The sequence below is a fragment of the Gastrolobium bilobum genome, unplaced genomic scaffold (genome assembly GCF_033153095.1).
Source record: "Gastrolobium bilobum isolate Gb01-03AN ecotype WA unplaced genomic scaffold, APGP_CSIRO_Gbil_v1 utg20955, whole genome shotgun sequence".
Taxonomy (NCBI): domain Eukaryota; kingdom Viridiplantae; phylum Streptophyta; class Magnoliopsida; order Fabales; family Fabaceae; genus Gastrolobium; species Gastrolobium bilobum.
Window position 1 is genome coordinate 234,809 of NW_026896977.1, and position 20,549 is coordinate 255,357.

Consider the following 20,549-nt stretch of genomic DNA (forward strand, 5'->3'; position numbering starts at 1 on the left):
TGTCTGGGTTATGGGTTGGTTATCTCACTTATTAGAACTTGAGGTGGGTCTTACCATGATGGCACATTCAAGGTAACCACCTCTCATCCACGTCCCAGGTAACCACCCTTCATCCACGTCTAGTGTAACTACCCAAACTAGAAGTATATATATAGAGAGGAATACCCTAGGAAGGGGACTCAGATTTAGAAAACCCATATAAATGTTCATCCAGAACATTTGACGTCGTCTGTGGGAAAGGTAAAACTATTCCTAGGCATTTTCTTGGGTCATGGCAAGCAATGACCATGATGAGCGAACGGTGGAGAATGAAGAGAACGGAGGGGAAGAAGATTCCTTTCGGACCAGTGGAAGGAGTCGATCATTAGATACCATTGGAGAACCTTTAATTCAGTTGGCGGAGGAGATAAGGAACATGCAACATCAGGAAGGAGGAAGAGGGAGGCAACATCCAGAGGAGAGATTACCTGTGGGGAACATGCCACAAGGCAGGGACAAGTGGAGAGGTTCTGTATCTCCCCTTTCTAATTATATTCCGTTATCACCTCCAGCCGAGGTGGGGAATAAGAGGACAGAAGTTCGAAGAGGGCAAGTATCTCAGATATCCAGAAGTCTTCTGGAGAGGAGAAATTATCAAGGGGAAGGACGTGGAGTAAACCGGGTGACAGAAGAAGAAGCTTATGAGGAAAATGTTCGGGAAGCAAGAAGAGAGCGGGTGCGTCAAGAAGAGGATAATGAGCAACCCCGTTGGGAGGCATGGGAGGACGAGCAACGGCAAGAGAGTCGTCATTACTATGCTCGTCCTGGAGAACGAGGGCGAGGTCCGAGACGATACGAAGAAGCTAATGGAAGAAGGAGGACTGATGGAGAAAGACAGTATATTTATTACAGAGACGAGTTCCCACGAGAAGAAGATGAGTACTATTATATACCAGAAAATCGAGCTCAGAGAAGAGAGCGGCAACCAGTAGTGAATTATGGTCCTCGAGATTACGAAGGACAAATGATGAGACAAGAAAGACCGGGTTGGAATGAGCGGATGAGGAGATTACCACAACAGATGCAGCAGGGGGTTCCTATACCGCCTATTAGTCAGGTGCCTTCAGGAACCCCTTTATCTTGGAGGTTGAGGGCGGAGCCTGTTCCGAGTTGGTTCAAACAACCAACTGAGATGAAGGCTTATGATGGGAGCTCGGATCCAAAGGAGTTTGTAACCGTGTTTCGAGCAGCAATGTCATTATGTGGGGAGTCAGAGTCATTGTTATGTCGGACCTTTCCAGTTTTTCTGAGGAAACAGGCGTTAGGGTGGTTCACGGCGTTGCCAGTGAACTCCGTGGATAGTTGGTCGGATCTGTCTTTCCGGTTTATACAGCAGTTTGCCCATTGTGGACCCCAGCCCAAGACCACACACAATTTGTGTGGAATAAGACAAAAGCCGGGAGAAAAGGTGAGAGAGTACTATGAAAGATTTCAAGCAGAAGCTAGGCAAGTGAAGGGGTTAGAGAATCAGACATATTTGTTGTTATTCACCACCGGGTTGCAGCCAGGCGAGTTGGCAGATTCATTGGCAAAAAAAAGTTCGGCTACGAAAGAAGATTTGATGGAAAGGATTCGAAAGTACATTGATCTGGAAGAATTTAAATTTTCTCAGAGGCAAATCGAACAAGGTTTCAGAGAGGTTACATTTAGGGAGACTGACAGGCCTGCAGGGAGAGGTCAGTTTGAAGAAAGGCGACCTCGAGTAGTGGGGGAAAGATTTAGAGATGCATACAGGAGGGAATTTACACCATTAAATAAGTCCAGAGCCCAGATATTCAAAGGAGTAGTGTCGACAGAAATGCGAAATGTTCCTAGGCCGCCACCGATTCGGTCAAGTTACGCACAAGCTGATAAGACAAAGTGGTGTGAGTTTCATCGAGGGTATGGACACCTTACAAATGAATGCTTTAATTTGATGAATGTTATTGAAAGGCTGATTAAAGAGGGGACGTTACTAAAGTATGTGAGAAGAGGAGAAGGAGAAGGGTGTAAGGAGGACAAAGATAGGCGGCTGGATCGTAGTCGTAGCCCGCCGAGTGGAAGGAACAAAGAGGTTAACGAAAAACAAAAAGTTCAAGCATCTCCAAGTCAGATCCCAGTGGGGCATGTTTGCACTATAGCCGGAGGACGAGTAGGAGGAGGAGAATCAGGGAATGCCCGGAAAAAGCATCTGAAGATGTGTATGGCTATTTCAGAGAAGCCGCGTTTTAAGGAAGAAAGAAAGAAGACGGGTAAACAAATAGTGTTTGAAGATTTAGATGATGAAATATTAGATCCGGAGCATGATGATCCCTTGGTTATCTCAGGGTTACTTACAAATTACCAAGTGGATAGAATGTTAGTGGATCCCGGGAGCTCGGTGGACATTATATTTTGGGATGCATTCAGAAGGATGGATTTAGACTGTGACCAGTTGGAACCATGCGGAGCTGAGTTGTTAGCATTTACAGGAGATAAGATCAAACCGTTAGGATATATCCCATTGAGGTTGACTTTGGGTAAGGCACCCACACACAAAACAGTGACGTTGTCATTTGCAGTGGTAGATTTGGGTTCAGCTTACAATATTATTTTGGGAAGACCATTTATGAAGAAGTTCAAGATCTTTTTGTCGATAGACCAATTGGCTATGAAGTTTGTGGCGAAAGACGACAAGGTGGCCACAGTAAGGGCGGATCAAGTGGTGTCTCGGAGTTGTTACAATATGAGCTTGCAGATGGAACAAGAAAGTAGAAAGGAAAAAGTGATTACAGAAGAAGTGGAAAACAAGAAAGAAGGGAAGAAGGAAGAGCGAGTAATGGTAGTGGGGTTGGACCCCCGAGCTCAGGATATCAAGGAAAGGCCGGAACCCGCCGGAGCAATGTAGGAGGTTCAATTAGGAAAGTCTTGTGAACAATTTACTAAAGTGGGTTCCGAGCTGGAACCAGAGGTGGCTGCAAGTTTAAAATAGCTATTGCAGGACAATGCAGATCTTTTTGCGTGGAAGCCATCTGATATGCCCAGAATGGATCTGGCTTTATCTTGTCATCATTTAGCAATAATGCCAGGAGCCAAGCCGGTAGTTCAAAAGAAAAGGAGATTTTGCTCGGAAAGAAGGAGGGCGATAGAAGAAAAGACAAATGAGTTATTGGAAGCGGGGTTTATTAGAGAAATAGAATATGCTACATGGTTAGCTAACCCGGTGTTTATAAAAAAGGCTGATGGGAGATGGAGGATGTGCACGGATTATTCCCGTTACCAAGCATCGATCAGTTGGTAGACAAGGCATCCAGGTATAAAATTTTGTCATTTATGGATGCATATTCCGGGTACAATCAGATACCGTTGTGGAAGGAAGATCAGGAGAAAACATCGTTTATTACAGAAAATGCGATGTACTATTACAAAAAAGGCAAACACCGCCTCACCACTCAGAGACTTCAAGAGAAAAGAAGCCAATATAAAAAGCTAAACCAAGAAGAGGTAGTCGCACCAGACCCAAGGCAAGATCATAGTACCTCGGTAGGGTCGACCTATCAATCAAACTTAGGAACCCCAGCAGTCCGAGCTTCCAAACTGCCGGGCTGGGGGGCAACTGTTATGGAATATTTCCATATCCTAACCATCTACCCAAGGATCTCTTAACAATATAAAACAGTAAGGCAGCTAAGGATAAAGTCCCTATACGAAGAGAAAAGAAGTTAAATCCTACTACAACTGGGAGATCTATACAAGCCCAAGAGGTAACCCTTATAAATAAGAGATTAAAGACCCCAGGTATACACTTTTAACCTATTGACTATTACTGCCAACACTGTGCACACACCCACGTCTTGGCTATAAGCCTATTGCTTGTGCGCATTGATTAGGACATCGACTATAAGCTTAGTATACATCTGATTATACAGTATCTCTGAGCGCATACCATACGGTCTTTCCAGGACCGAACAGATATAATATATCTCATGTTTTAAGAGATAAATTTATCTTTTACACATATATAAAAGTATATGGGATACATGCTTTTTTTCTCTTATCTCTTTTTCTCACATTGATCCACATAGATCTCACATATTTTTATGTATGTGTATAAAATAAATGGAAAATATTATGTTTGTAAACTTTTTGTTTACAAACTCTTTCAAACTATATTATTTTTGAAGATTACTTTTCTAAATAAGTGTATTTTTTGGAATAATTAGTGTAGTTTGTAAATAAGAAATGTGTAAATATAATTCTCTTCAAGATAAATTTATCTCATACAACTTGAGAAACATTAAATTTATCATTAAAATATCAAAATAAAAATAATAATTATTGAAGAGAGGGGAACACGGTAGCTAATATGCTTGCCTTCCACGAAAATGACTGGAGTGATTGGGATATTCATCTCCTTCATGAAAGCATGAGATTATTTATAGTGAACTGTGACCACCATTTTTTAGGTGGTCCCTTAGTGTAAATAGGAGGATAAAATTAGAAAAGAAGAAAAATAACAAGGGTAAAAAGGAAAATAAAAAAGTAATGATGTGAGAAAGAGCACCAAAAGATTCACTAATCCTGGACCTTATTAAATATTCCCCCTGAGTAGGGTTTGATGGGCATTTCCAACCCAAAACTTTGTCACATTTGATAATGTATTTTTCTTATTTTTTATTATAAAAAAGGTCTATATAAAAAAAATCAAAACTAAAGTTGTGTACGGATGAATGAAAGAGATTCTGTACGGGCATTTGTCGAATATGCCGCGATCATCATATTTGCCCGTAGATCGCGGTTTTGTTATTTTGAGTCAAAAACGCAATAAAACAATTACAGCACACTCCAGCGTAGTTCTTCGAAAGTTTAACTACTACGCTGAAGTGAGAATAAAACTAATTATTTAATTTTGATTTTGTTATTTGAGTCATTTTTTTTTTTGTACGTAAGTCATTAGAATCTTTAGTTTGACTTTGTCATTAATGTACATCAATAGCTTATGTTATGGAATATATCCATATCCTAACTACTTACTATCCCTTAATGGATATTGACACAATTATCTTAACAGTATAAAATAATAAAGATAAGAGGCAAAGCTCTTCTTCCAACAAATAAGAGGTTGAATTCTACAATAATTGAGAGATCTGCATAACCCAAGTCTAAAAGATAATCCTATAAATAAAGGTTAAAGAGTACTTCAGGTACACACTTGAAATCTATTTACTATTACTGTCAATATCGTGCACACACCCACGTTTTGGCTACACGCACATTGATAGTGCGCAGTAATTGAAGTATTGACTATAAGCCAATTAGGATATCTATCTTCAAGATATCTCTGAGCGCATACCCTACGGTTCAATAATACAACTGAACAACTTAATTTTGTAGTTATTTTATATGTTATTGGAGTCTTTAATTTGATTGGGGTGTTTGATCATTCTCAATATCATTTTTGAAAGGAGTTTAAAATTTTAATTATGAACCCATCATGAATCAGACTGACTGTGAAACGATGAATCAATTAGAAATATTTTAAAAGAATAGAGTCTTTATTTTGACTTTGTCATCCCATGATAGAGTAGGTTTTCAATACCCTGCAATATTTTTTTTATTAAAATTAAAATAAATGAAATTTGTGTGTCTCAAAAGTATAATTTTAAGTGATACAATTATTAATTTGTCTTCATGTAATATGTTTTTATGAAAGTTGGTTGGTTTGACAATGTAACATTAATTAAAAAAATGAGTGATATAATATAATTAGGTGAGTTATTTTTTTATATCCAACTATGCTTTTTTTTTTTTTTTTTGCGAGATCAGGGAAAGATAAAAGACAAACTAGCTAGGATCATTGTGCTGTTGACAAACATCAAACAGATCCTTTTCCTTTTCTACAAAGCTCCTGCAGTCGTCAGGGACGTTAATAACAATATTGACTCCGGGAATAAATTTGTAAATATAACTCTTTTTAAGATAAATTTATCTTCTAAAATTTGAGAAACATTAAACTTATTATTAAAATATCAAAATAAAAATAAGAAATATTGTTTGCTCTATAAATATCTTTTGAGGATAGCATATGTTGAAAATTTGTGCTTGTATTATTAGAAAAATAATTTGTTGATCGATCTTTTCTCTTTTGAATGTCAAATTAAATAGATGTTAATTATAAAAAAATAACTGAGGCTGTTGATAAGAGCAGGCAAATAAAAATTAAAGTTGTGTACGGAATACGGATGAATGAAAGACATGCTGTACGGACATTTGTCGAATATGCTGCGAATTGCGATCATCATTTTGCCCGTACATCGCGGTATTGTTATTTTTAGTAAAAAAAACAATAAAATAACAACTACGCTGAAGTGAGAATAAAATTAATTAATTAATTTCGAATATTATTCAATAGCTTAAATTTTTAGTTATTTTATATGTTATTAGAGTAAGTTTTCAATACCCTGCAATACATATTTTTTTTTATTAAAATTAAAAATAAATGAAACTTGTGTGTCTCAAAAGTATAATATAAGTGATACAATTATTAATTTGTCTTCATTTAATATGTTTTTATGAGAGTTGGTTGGTTTGACAATGTAACATTAATTAAAAAAAATGGGTGGAATGATATAATTAGGTGAGTTATTTTTTTATATCCAACTATGTTTTTTTTTTTTTTTTTGGAGATTAGGGAAAGATAAAAGACAAACTAGCTAGGATCATTGTGGTGTTGACAAATTAACACCCAACAGATCCTTTTCTACAAAGCTCCTACAGCCCTCAGGGACATTAACAACAATATTAATTCCCCAATAATCATGGTTGACATTAGCAGCCAACCAATTATATCCAACTATGCTTGCGTCTATTAACATATATGCATACTATGGATTTAGTAGAGTAAAATCAACTTTCGAGAAAAGTATATATATGTTTTAAAAATGTGTGCATAATTTCACTACGAGTTGGAAGTTTAATGTAGTTAGTTTATTAAAAAATTGTTAAACAGATAAATATAACATGTATTTCTTACCGAAGAGAATTGAAATCCTATTCTAACTATGTCGCAGTTATTTGTTGATAATTAAGTAAATATTAGCACCAGTGATTGTAATCAGTCTCAAGGCCGAGGAGATTGTAGAAATTATATATGCTCAACATAAAGGTGTTGGCACATAACAATTATACACACAAATTGCAGATAGAAAAAAGAAAATGGAAAAAAGAATAAAGACACAAATTTAATGTTTAACTATATTTTTCTTATCGGGTTGGTTACAAAGAGTCTGTTTACAATGAAATATAAATAGGCACTACTAAAACCTTAGGCAACATAGTTATTCATAAATGTAAATATAAATTACTAAAAATGAGAAAAATAAAATAAAATTGAAACACACAATAGTAACAAGCCTTCACAATTCTAGGAGCACGGCTCCCATTCCCTGCTTGGGAGGAGAAGGTTTTTTGTGGGCCTGAATTATAGTAGTTTTTCTTCAAAATAGAAAAAAAAAGAGGGATTGAAGAGAAAAAAAATAAAAAAGATAAGGATAAAAATAGAAGAAATTTTTTCATTTATGATAAAGAGATCACTGTAGGCCTAGAGTATATTAAATTTTTTCCCTTGAGAGACTGCCTCGAACTCAGCCCGCTCACAATTAATTTTCTCTTGATCCTGTGAGCAAAAATCATCATTTCAATGTGAAACATGGATTATACCCATATAAGGGAAGCTTTTATGCCCTTAATGGCAGCAAATAAAAGTACAAGGGTATTTTTAATGGCAGTCAATAAAAGTACGAGGGTATTTTTTTTGCGTGTGAAAGGATAATGGGAATTTTTGCGGATTTGAAAGATCGAAACAGACAATTTAAAAAAATAAAATAAAAACAGAAACTGAGATAACACAAGAAAGAACATAAAATCATATTATTTTTTGTGTTTTATAGTGAGAAAAACAAAACTCATAATAAGAAAAAGTGAGAGATTTTATTTTTTAATTTAAATATAAAATAAAAATAAAAAATTTAGTTAAAATGATTGTCTTTTAAAAGAATAATTTTTTTCCCTATAACACAATTCAAAATGCCAAGAGGGTTGTACCCAAAAAACTTAAAAAATAAAAAAATAATTAATGCCAAAGGGCTACGTAATACGTAAGTTGACTTCAGACTCTTATAAACGTACGGTTAGAATCTAAAAAGCGAACCAATTTTATCGGATGTCAAGAGTCTTCTATTTTAATTTTTAATTTTTAATTTTTTTTTGGAGAAGAAAAGAAAAGTATAAACCGCGGACAATTAAAGTTTTTTTTTTTTTCTTTCATTCTGAGAAGACTTATAAAGTATAATAATATATAAATTAAGTGCCTTTGTTTGCACGAAACTTCACTTCAATGAAGTAGAACATATAAGGATACCAAAAAAAGAAAAAAGAAGAAGAAGTAGAACATACAGTACCTCACCCCATAGTATCTCTGAAATCTGAATAGAATTTCTCTATTCATATTGCATCGTTTTTCCTCTGCTCCCATCCATCATCGCTCGTCCATTTATTACAAACCGTTAGAAAAAAAGAAAGAGAAGAAAAACACTGTTCCACCGCTGTCAAATTAAGAAGCAGCCATGGCAGGAGCAAGCGGAGGAAGAGACTTAGAGGAAACGCCTACATGGGCCGTTGCCTTTGTTTGTTTTGTTTTGATCTTAATCTCTATAATCATCGAGCACATCATCCATCTCATTGGAAAGGTATAAGTACCATTATTTACTTAATAGTTCTAATTTATTATATAATGAGGCTTTAAGTTATTAATCACATGAAATAGTGTAATTTATTAAAATGATAATTATGTCCCTATATATATATATATATATATATATATGTATAATATAGATAGGTGTGAGTATTAATTAACAAAAAAACACGTTTATGCAAGCAGTGGTTGAAGAAGAAGCACAAAAGAGCTCTGTATGAGTCACTTGAAAAGATCAAATCAGGTTTGAGTTTGACCTGGCTATTGATTCATTACCTTACGTTGTTGAACTCTCAAATCGAGAATGCTTATATAATGATGTATGAAAAGCGTTAAGTTGGATACATATATGTTTTAATGGGTTGTTGCAGAGCTTATGTTGTTGGGGTTCATATCGTTCCTCCTAACGGTAGGACAAGGTCCAATATCAAGGACATGTATATCAGAAAAAGTTGCAAGGACATGGCACCCCTGCAGCAATGAGGAAGAGACCAGAGACTCGTCAAATGAAGAATCAGAAAAAGAAATCACTGGTCGCAGATTACTTGCCGCGTTCTTTGGTTCGTATGAGGAAATTCCTCGACGTGTTTTGGCGGAAGGAGGAAGCGACAAATGTCCCGAGGTGGGTACCCGTTCTGTTATTGTTTTCATCATACACAATTTTTTACCATGTTTTCAAATAGGATTGGTGTTTGTCTGTTTAAAGTATGGGTTTGATAAAGAGTTATCTTGTACGAAAAGTGATTATGTAATGTTATAGAGATTTGTTTTGCGTGCCTTAATTTTTTTTTTTTTTTTGCTTCAAAAAGTGCGAACCTCACAAAAATATTGTGTGTCTCGTGCGACATGATAGATGCAAACTCCTTAAAAAATATATAATTGTGTCATTTGAGATAAAGAGATACATAATGAAAATTATGAGTGAAGAAAATGAAGTTTTTTTTAATTTAAATTTTAAATAAAAATATTATTTATAACTAAAATTATAAGTGAAGAAAAATATTTTTCCCTAAAAATATTATTACTATCATTATTACTTGATCATACATGCAAATTGAAATGAGAAATATAACCATCACGAATTTGTGTGCCCCATTATTTTATTTTTCCTTATGTACAGGGCTATTTTTGAGTTTTGAACCTATTTTGCATTTGTTGATATGTTCGTAAATATTGTCTATCAATATCATGTACCCTCCTGTTTCATGAATCAATGAAAACGATTGTAGTTTTAATTTCTTTGGAAATAACATCAGTCTTTCAAAAAAGTCTTTTATATATTAAGATATAATAATACAATAATGATACGTACGTACTATATATCGTTGCGTTCTTTCTTCTATGGTTGTTCCTTTTAAATCAAAGGCTTGTGGGCCAAGGTATGAAAAGTTTTCTGTATAGGAAGGAAAGACAATGCTAATCAGATAGAGACAAAATGTCAAAACAGCATTAGGCATTATGTCCAGCTCAACTACTTCACGGAAAGGGTCAACAAAAGCAGAAATTAAAAAAGAAAGAAGAAAGAAGAAAAGGAAATTAATGAAAAAGATTGAGAACGAAGGTGCATGTGATATACTAAAAATATATATTACTGTTATGATTCACTTATTATTAATGTGCAGGGTAAAGTCCCGTTTGTGTCATCGGAAGGTATTCATCAACTCCATACATTTATCTTCGTGCTGGCTATTTTTCATGTCCTTTACTCTGTTCTCACTATGGCTCTAGGAAGATTAAAGGTAATTAATGAAGATATATTTCAATTTTCTTTTACTAAATTATATGCCTCCCTTTCTATATATATCTCCGAGTTACTTACTTGGTTGAATTGTGACTCAATAGATGAAAAGGTGGAAGCGATGGGAAGAGGAAACCAAGACAGCTGAGTATCAATTTTCAAACGGTTAGTCGCTTGTTTGTGTTTGAATAAATGTTACACACATACGGTATAGAATTATATATGGTGCGCACATGCTCATAATTGTATATGTGCATGTTAGGGAACTCAAACTCATTTATTAGGCGCCTTGTGTCATATCACAGATCCCGAGCGGTTCAGATTAGCGAGGCAGACGTCGTTTGGGAGAAGACACTTGAGTTTCTGGACCAAAAATTCTGTCCTTATTTGGATTGTAAGACAAACCTTTTTTTAATATATATGCTCTTAGTTTTCTGAATACATTAAGAAACATCCATCTTAATTAAAAGACTATTCTAATGACAGTACTCATATATATGATTAAAATAATATGAAACTCTTTTAGTTTGTCTCTACTCAATCGTTTGAAACTAGCCAAAGTTTCTATTGACAAATTTATTTTTATTTTTTTTCACCAAAGAAAAGGAATCTTTCTTTTTGTTCCGGCCAGCCAGTCCATTATGAAAAACCTACATCCAAGGGCTGACGGAAGCCCCCTCCCTCTTGAAGAGGAGGTAACGTCCTCAAACGTGATACTTTATTTTTCATGCACAGGCCGTCACTGTACATTAATAATGGCTGCGTCTGTTTTGTTCAAGCAAGACAGAGTATAATGGCTAGGTTGTCCCATCCTCCCGTACTCACTTCCTCACAAGGAAGCTTATTCATCACCTATAAATATCCCCTCACTCTCACAAAAATACACACACTGTTCATCATTTTTATAAGCCGTTAATCTCACCATTTGCAGAGCCACCCAAGTCACTAAAACACCTCCCTCATCATTGTTACACAGTATCCTGGGAAGCTCTATAAGAGCCTCGGTCTATACTGAAAGAATAGCTACTGAGTCTGTTAAATAATATAACAGACTTATACTTATTTAGCTTTATTGTTATGACAGTTAAGTTAGTTATTAGTTGCTCACTGTGTGTGAGTAATCTGTATAAATAGCTTTAGTGTTAACTCAATTAAACACAATGTAATTTTCCTTTTTCAATACAATACTCAGATTCTTTCTTTCATCTTATCTTCTTCCTTTTTCTAAGATACCTTTCATGGTATCAGAGCTATGATCAAGATCCATGGAAACCGAAACCGCTTCCGCACATCAAACACAACCGATACAACCAATGCAATCACCACTGCATACTTTCTCCAATCCTGTTCCATTCAAGCTTGAAGAAGGAAACTTCCTTCCATGGAAGCAACAAGCTTTAGCAACAATAAAAGGATTCAATTTGCAGAGATTCATCACTAGTGAAGTTGAAAGTTCTGCAGAGCAGCAAGATCAGCTTTTAATGTCCTGGCTACTTGCTTCGATGTCAGAATCACTGCACACCAGAATGGTAGGGTGTGAATCCTCTTTCCAGATATGGAGCAAACTTCAAGAATTCTTCACCTCTCAAACTCGAGCCAAGGTAAAGCAATTGAAGATTCAACTGAAAAATACAAAGAAAGATGCCTCCATTTCCAAATATCTGTTGGAAATCAAGAAGATCGTGGATTTTTTTGGCTGCAACAGGTTCATCTATCACTACAGAAGAACACATTGATGCAATTCTTGATGGTCTTAGTGAAGACTATGATCCTTTCATCACGTCTGTTACATCAAGAACAGATCCATACAAAGTTGGAGAAATTGAAGCACTCCTCATCGCTCAAGAAGAACGTATTGAGAAGCACAAGAAAACCGATCTTGGAATGTTGCAAGCCAATGCAGCTCAGATGAATTTCAGAAGGCCTTATGGAAACAACACTGGCAGAGGCTACAATTCTAACAGAGGCAGATTCTTTAATAATAGAGGAAGATTTGGCAGAATTGGTGGACCTAGATACAATCAACAATATGGCAGCAGTAACCAACAACATGGCAAACCACAATGCCAAGTGTGTGGTAAATTTGGGCACATAGGCTTTGAATGTTACAATCGGTTTAATCAAAGCTATGTAAATCCATTTCAGCAGCAACACAAATCAGAACATGGAGATTCTAGAATTCAAGCCAATTTTACAACTGCTGGCTCATCATATCAGGATGACAGCAATGACCTTCTCATAGCCTTTGATCCAACTTGGTATCCTGACTCAGGTGCCACAAACCACTTTACACCGGATGAATCGAATATGATTTCAAAGCCCATTTACAAAGGTCAAGAAACTGTCAAAGTAGGTAATGGTGCAGGTATGAGAATTCAACACATTGGTCACTCATTACTTCATTCATCATCAAAGTCTTTATCGTTTCCTTTAAACAATTTGCTAAAGGATCATAATGTATTTTTTGAGTTTCATGCTAATGATTGCTATGTCAAATCACAGGCTACCAAGGAGATTCTTCTCAAAGGAAAGCTTAAAGGTGGCCTGTATGCTTTTGAAGGAGCAAGAACTCTTCCACATCTCAAATTTTCTACTTCCAAGCATTCTGTTTTTCAAGCACAAACAGTTCCTCCAAATAAATGCAACTCTGTCCTTGATCTATGGCATTCTAGATTAGGACATGCTTCCTTTTAATTGTAAAATCCATTCTTACTCATTGTAAAATCCCATTTCGGAATGAAAATAAAATTGTTTGTGGTCCTTGTTGTATGGGCAAGATGCACCAATTGCCTTTTTCTTCTTCCACAAACACATATCACAATCCATTAGATCTTGTGTATACTGATGTTTAGGGACCAGCACCAGTTAACAGCAGCTATGGTTCTAGATATTACATTTGCTTTATAGATGCTTATAGTAGATACACCTGGCTTTACCCTATGAAAAACAGACCCCAAGTATACTCTTTTTTTGTTCAATTCAAAACCATGATTGAACTTCAACTCAATACCAAAATAAAGTCTCTACAAACCGATAATGCAAAAGAATACCTATCCCTCAAACCTTATCTCCAAACACATGGCATTATTCACAGATTATCCTGTCCATATATCCCTCAACAGAATGGTACCCCTGAGCGCAAGCATAGACATGTAGTTAAGATTGGTTTATCCATGCTTGCTGCCTCTTCTTTGCCCCAAAGATTTTGGGAAGATGCTTTTGTATCAGCATGCATCATCATTAATATCCTTCCTTCACCTAATCTTGGTCATTTATCCCCTCACCAACTACTGTTTGCAAAAGAACCAGATTATAGCTTTCTAAGAACCTTTGGATGTGTATGTTATCCATATCTTAGACCTTATAATGCTCATAAACTGGATTACAGATCACTTCAAAGCATATTTCTTGGTTACAGTTATTCTCATAAAGGATACAAATGCCTTACACCAAGTGGTAAAATAGTTTTTACTCCACATGTTATTTTTGATGAACACATCTTTCCTTATTAACAAACTTCACACATACCAGTTACTCAAGTTCCATCATCCACACCAAATCAAATACCTTTTATACCTATCATTACTCCTTCATTACCTTTGAGTGACTCACATATTGAAATTTCTACTAACACCATTAACCATATTGTACCTACTTTGCCATCTGTTTCAAATTCTCCTTGCAGGTCTGAAAATAATTCTAATCCATTGCAATCGTCATATCCTACTGCTGATGTTGCTCCAACTGCTGCTGCTATCACTTCAATGGCTCCTGATATTGTTCCTGATCTGGCTCCCTTAACCAATCAACATTCCATGACTACTCGATCAAAGTCTGGTATCTTCAAGCCTCGACTCTACACTGCTTCTTTAGAACCTGCTTCTGTAGATCAGGCCTTAGCTCAACCCCATTGGATCAAAGCCATGAATGAAGAATATGCTGCTCTAATGAAAAACAAAACATGGACATTGATGCCATTGCCTTCTGGTCGAAAACTAATTGGCTGTAAATGGGTTTTTCGTGTGAAGTACAACCCTGATGGATCTATCCAAAAATACAAAGCCAGATTAGTTGCAAAAGGCTTCAATCAAAGAGAAGGATTCGACTATGCTGAAACATTTAGTCCAGTTGTTAAATCTGTGACTATTCGAATTGTTCTCACCCTGGCTCTCTCTCATGGATGGTCCGTAAGACAAATAGATGTCAATAATGCGTTTCTAAATGGCACTCTTCAAGAAGAAGTTTTCATGACACAACCGCAAGGCTTTCTCTCCATCAATCCCAATCTTGTTTGCCGGTTGGACAAAGCACTTTATGGTCTCAAACAAGCCCCTCGTGCTTGGTTTGAAAAATTGAGCAGCATTCTCATCCAGCTTGGATTTCATGCCACCAAATGTGACACTTCTCTCTTCGTGTCAATCAACCACTCTTCAACAACTTATGTTTTGATTTACGTTGATGATATTTTAATCACTGGCTCTTCTTCAACAGTGATTTCCTCACTCATCAAGTCACTCAATGCTGCATTTGCTCTCAAAGATTTGGGACCTCTTCACTTCTTTCTGGGAATAGAATCGAAGCTTCTGCCTAATGGTTCACTCCACCTCTCTCAGTCCAAATATATTACTGATCTTCTTACTAAAGCAGGGTTAGCAACCAGCAAATCAATGCCAACTCCCATGGTTTCTGGTTTGAAACTGTCAGCTCGTAATGGCAGTGAATTTGATAATCCTTCCCTTTATCGATCAATTGTAGGTGCCCTTCAGTATGCAACTATCACACGCCCAGATATTACTTTCTTTGTTAATAAGGTATGCCAATTCATGCACACTCCACTGGACTCTCACTGGAAAGCAGTAAAACGTATTTTGCGATATCTTCAAGGAACTTCTCACATGGGCTTAACAATTGCTCCTTCCTTGAAACCTCAGCTCCTGGCATATTGTGATTCTGATTGGGGGTCTGATGTCGATGACAGGCGCTCTACCTCTGGGTTCTGGATCGTCTTAGGAGGGAACCTAGTATCTTGGTCTTCTAAGAAGCAAGGAGTAGTGAGTCGTTCAAGCACCGAAGCTGAATATAGGTGCTTGGCTGCTACTGTAGCTGAGCTAACTTGGATCAAATCCTTGATGTCAGAACTCAGACTTTACTCACTTGACCACACCTCGAATTTTCTGTGATAATCTCAGTGATGTTCTACTTACAGCAAATCCTCTTTTTCATTCAGGCACGAAGCACTTTGAACTTGACTTATACTTTGTTCGAGAGAAGATACTCAGCGGCTCTATTATTGTGAGTCATATTCCTTCTGCAAATCAGCTTGCAGATGGATTAACCAAAGCCATTTCCAGCTCACAGTTTTTGGATTTCAGAGACAAACTCACCCTCTCCATTCCTTCGATGCTGAGTTCGCGGGGGAATGAAAGAATAGCTACTGAGTCTGTTAAATAATATAACAGACTTCCACTTATTTAGCTTTATTGTTATGACAGTTAAGTTAGTTATTAGTTGCTCACTGTGTGTGAGTAATCTGTATAAATAGCTTTAGTGTTAACTCAGTTAAACACAATGTAATTTTCCTTTTTCAATACAATACACAGATTCTTTCTTTCATCTTATCTTCTTCCTTTTTCTCTGATACCTTTCATATACCATTGTTATTAAGAACATCCTGGATCAATATATATTTGGTTCTCTCAATCCCTGAATAGCTCACTTTTTTTCTTTAATTTTTTTTTTAAATTCGTTTGTTTTAAGAAGGATACAAGATATTCAAAGTAGCTGCTTAATCAGTCTCTCTCGTTACGTATTAATTTATTAAGCTCGTTTCTTTCTCCTACATCCGATTGCAGGTTTGTTTCTTTAGGCAGTTTGTACGGTCAGTTCCTAAAGTGGATTACTTGACCTTGAGACATGGATTTATCATGGTAAACATCTTCCTTTTTTTTTTTTTGAGAAAAACTTCAATGCACCGCGCATACCAAATCCGGTGTTCCTTTTTACTAAAAAGGAATTTTTTTTTAGGATTTAAAGAAAAATATAAAAAAATAGGTTAAAAAGGAATTTTATTTTTTCTTTTAAGTAAAAGAGAGCACATAATTCGATGCTTTAGATGCATTGAAGTTTTTCTCCCTTTCTCTGTAGTTTTACTTGCAATTTTCTTTAATCAAAAGACCATTAAATGATAGTATTATTTTGGTTTGTTGTTTTCTAAAACAAAATGATTTGGAATTTTTCATTATTTTTTTTGTATTTATTTCACCAAGATAGGCACCATACTAACTTAATTAGGATGTGTTTGGGAGTTTGGAAGAGAAGGGAAGGAAAAAGATTGAAGGGGGAGGGAGAAGAAAAAAGAAAAGAAAAATAAAGAATATTCCCTTCCCGTTGTTTGAGAATTAAAAATTTCCCTCAAATCCTCCAAATTGGGAAAACTATAATTTTAAGAGTGAAGATGATATTGGAGGATTTTATAAAAATCCTTTATTCTCTCTCCTAATTTTTTTAAACTCACGGGAAGACATAAGTAAAACTTTCTCCTTCCTTCTCTTTTCTTCTAATTGTGACTCCCAAACACATCCCAGTGTCTTTAACATGCAATGAATGTCTTTGAAATTTAACATTGATTGATTCAGGCACATTTGGCTCCTCAAAGTCACTCGAAGTTTGATTTTCGGAAATATATAAAACGATCGTTGGAGGAGGATTTCAAAGTTGTTGTAGGAATCAGGTTTTGTGCCTTATACCTCATCTCCTTTCATATTTTGGAATTTGGTGGTTCTAAATTCCTAAAAGACATAGATACTCTTAGGTCACAGTATACTCTCATGGAGAGAAATAAATATAAATTCTATTGTGCAGAAAGATTCGTTATAAAGTCTATTAATAATATTTGAATTTTTTTTATCTCTATATTATAAAAATATCGATCCTTTATAACAAGACAATCAATATCCTTGGTTAAGGTACAAAAATAAAAGTAATTAATACTTGCACATCTAAAACACTATTTAATATTTTTTTTTTTTGAGTCCTACCAAAAATTTTTTATATATTTTTGAGTAAGTAGTGTGACATACACACATATATATAATGTTTTAGTCGATATATTTTTTTATAAGTCATATTATAATTAAATGCTCTCTTCCTGATTATTGTAGTTCTCCATTGTGGTTGTTCGCACTGTTGTTTCTCCTCTTTAACACCCATGGTAGGTAAATATGTCTAATAATGCGCTGTCTAATTAAGAAGTATTTATTTACAAAAAAAAAATAAAAAAATAAAGAAGTATTTGACTCATTATTGTGATCTGTATAAATACTTACCTCTATGTACATCGTTTATGAATGGACAGGCTGGTACTCTTATCTATGGCTACCATTTATTCCTTTGTTTGTAAGCACATGCAATATGCCTACTTTATAATTTTGGTTCAATTATATATATAGTGATCGATAATTATATTAATTTATTGGGAAAAATATTTCTGGAGTTAATGCAGATAAGTTATCTGCATTTATTTTTAAAACGACGTCGTTTTGGTATTAAAATTTTAAAAAATTATAAATATAAAGACTATTATAACCCTTAAATAAATTAAAATTACAAAAAAATCATGATTTTCGTCCCAAAACGATGTCGTATTGGATTTACTGCAGATAACTTATCTGCAGTAACTGCAGAAAAAATAACCCTAATTTACTATAATCTTCTAATGTCCGCAAAATGTAGATCATCCTATTAGTTGGAACCAAGCTGCAAGTAATCATAACCGAAATGGGACTTGGAATTCAACAAAGAGGAGTGGTTCTGAAGGGCGTGCCGTTGGTGCAGCCAGGGGATCACCTGTTCTGGTTTAACCGACCTAGGCTTATTCTCTACCTCATCAATTTTGTGCTCTTTCAGGTACCTAGCTACGCTAATTTTTTTAAGCAGTTAGTTAACAAATTAAATGAGTACTATATAACATTAGAGATAATAATCACTTTTGAATTAATAATATAATAGGTATTAAGCCGTGTAAGATAATACTTACTCACGAATTTACTTTTCCTTTTTCTTTATCCAAACAGAGTGCTTTCCAGCTTGCTTTTTTTGCATGGAGTGCGGTAAGTCATTCAAATTGAGTTCATTTTTCTCCTATATTGGGCTTTTTTTTTTTTTTTTTTACCTATTAGTTCTTTTGATGAATATAAAGAATCATTTCAACCTAAAAATTTAAGTTGTTGAATGATAAATGTATTTTGGTATAAGACTCTAATTATATCTTTGAAGCCGGTCCTCAAATATCTACATAAGCTTTAATTTTTGTAGTTGATTATAAGATTAATTTTGAGTTGAGACTTAGTCAAATTCAAAACTTCTTTTCACTCTCTAAATATGATTAATCTTTAAGTTGGGGCTTAGTTGGTTATAAGCTTTAATTTTTTTAATTGGTTATAAGATTAATCTTGTATTTGATGGAAATCGAGTGAGAACCTTTTTAATAGTTTATATTATTCTCTTATAATATCTTGGTTTATTTCCTTGTTTTTATCTGATGAATCTGTTTCATTTCTTTTTTCAACCGCAGATTCAATTTGGTATTAGATCCTGTTTTTATTCGCACACTGAGGATGTGGTGATCAGTATCTCAATGGGGTTAGTCTCATTCCTACTCCGTCGTCTTTATTCAAACTACACTTTAATTTACAAGTACATATTAATGTCAAGTTTATTACAAATTAACCAATAATTAACATGGATGATTTCAGGGTCCTGACTCAAATTCTCTGCAGCTACGTTACTCTTCCTCTCTTTGCTCTCGTGACACAGGTAATTTAATTAATACTAAACCCACATTCCTTAATTTATTTTACTTTTTTTTTTTTCATTTGTCAAAGTCAACTCTTTCTAAAACAGCTCGTTATTCTCACATCCTAACATATGTACATTTTTTTTTGGTTACAAGTTACAACATATGTACATTTACCTCTATTTATTTGTCTCTCAGCTATTTTTTTATTACTGCTTGAACCCTTGAGAAATTTTGATTTAAGAATTAATCGATTGTGGGCGTGAGAAACAGATGGGTTCAACGATGAAGCCAACAATATTCAATGACAGAGTAGCAGCGGCTCTAAGGAATTGGCACCAGACCGCGAAGAAGCGCGTGAAACAGAACCGGGGGTCGTTGTCGATGACACAAATGTCAAGCAGATCGACAACCCCGACCCATCCCATGTCACCGGTCCATCTCTTGGCATACTACCGGTCCGAAATGGACAGCTTCCCTGCGTCTCCAAGAATATCCAACTTCGACTCGCCCTCGGAGACCGATTCACCCTCTCCTTCCAACTCGCACCATCACACATTGGAAATGGGTTACTTGGCACGTGATCACCAACAGCGTACCAATGAACCCACCACCCAGCATGAGATTGTTGTTGCACATGGGAAGGAATTTTCATTTGATAAAAGAACTACTACAATTGTAGGGATAGAAAGGTCTGGCCAAAGACTAGAGGATTGATCTTGGCTCTGAGAGATAATAACGTAGCCAAAGGAGTGAGTGATGTGTGTGCAATGATAGCTTGCAGTGAGATAATAACATGTAGGCTCCATTTTTTATTTATAGAGTTTATTCGTGGATAACAGAATTTTAGACCCTTAGTACTTTTTTGGGGGCTCCATGTTTGATCCATTGTTGTTATACTAGAATTGACTAATATCAATTAAGTATTTTTTCCTTTGTTTCCCTTAGTTTCCTCTTTATTGATGCCTTCTTGTGCCCTCTAGAACGTGAGTCTCTATAATAGGCCCATAACAGTTGCCTCCAGCAGCGTCAATGTTCTATCTTAAGAATAGAGATGTTTAGGAAAAGACTAGCACGAGAATAACGACGTAGCCAAAAGAAGTGACGTATGTGCATAGCAACAGCAAGTAGTGAGAGAGTAAGTATCATACATATAAGCTTTACCTCTTACATATAGAGTTTACCTTTGGGTAGTGAAAATTTGGACCATTAATAGATTTTTCGGGCCCAATGCTTGATCAATTGCTGTCGCCTCCGTTACACGGACA

The 20,549-nt window shown here is 35.5% G+C and overlaps 1 protein-coding gene across 1 annotated transcript; it reads left to right on the forward strand.

Moving 5' to 3' along the window:
* Nucleotides 1–8,621: 8,621 nt before the first annotated feature.
* On the forward strand, nt 8,622–19,998 carry LOC133303175 (MLO-like protein 6). Its single transcript, XM_061503050.1, has 15 exons — nt 8,622–8,744; nt 8,936–8,993; nt 9,121–9,371; nt 10,372–10,488; nt 10,592–10,652; nt 10,793–10,881; nt 16,340–16,414; nt 17,123–17,217; nt 17,648–17,697; nt 17,842–17,882; nt 18,219–18,392; nt 18,560–18,595; nt 19,060–19,127; nt 19,241–19,301; nt 19,555–19,998. The coding sequence occupies exons 1-15, from the start codon at nt 8,622–8,624 to the stop codon at nt 19,996–19,998; spliced, it is 1,743 nt and encodes a 580-aa protein (XP_061359034.1).
* Nucleotides 19,999–20,549: the final 551 nt, after the last annotated feature.

Excerpts from the sequence above, each read along its gene's own strand:
- LOC133303175 (XM_061503050.1), top strand. The coding sequence starts at position 8,622 with ATGGCAGGAGCAAGCGGAGGAAGAGACTTAGAGGAAACGCCTACATGG. Across the intron at positions 10,489-10,591 it reads TGGCTCTAGGAAGATTAAAG|ATGAAAAGGTGGAAGCGATG; the intron begins GTAATTAATGAA and ends GTGACTCAATAG. Across the intron at positions 17,698-17,841 it reads TCTCCTCTTTAACACCCATG|GCTGGTACTCTTATCTATGG; the intron begins GTAGGTAAATAT and ends ATGAATGGACAG.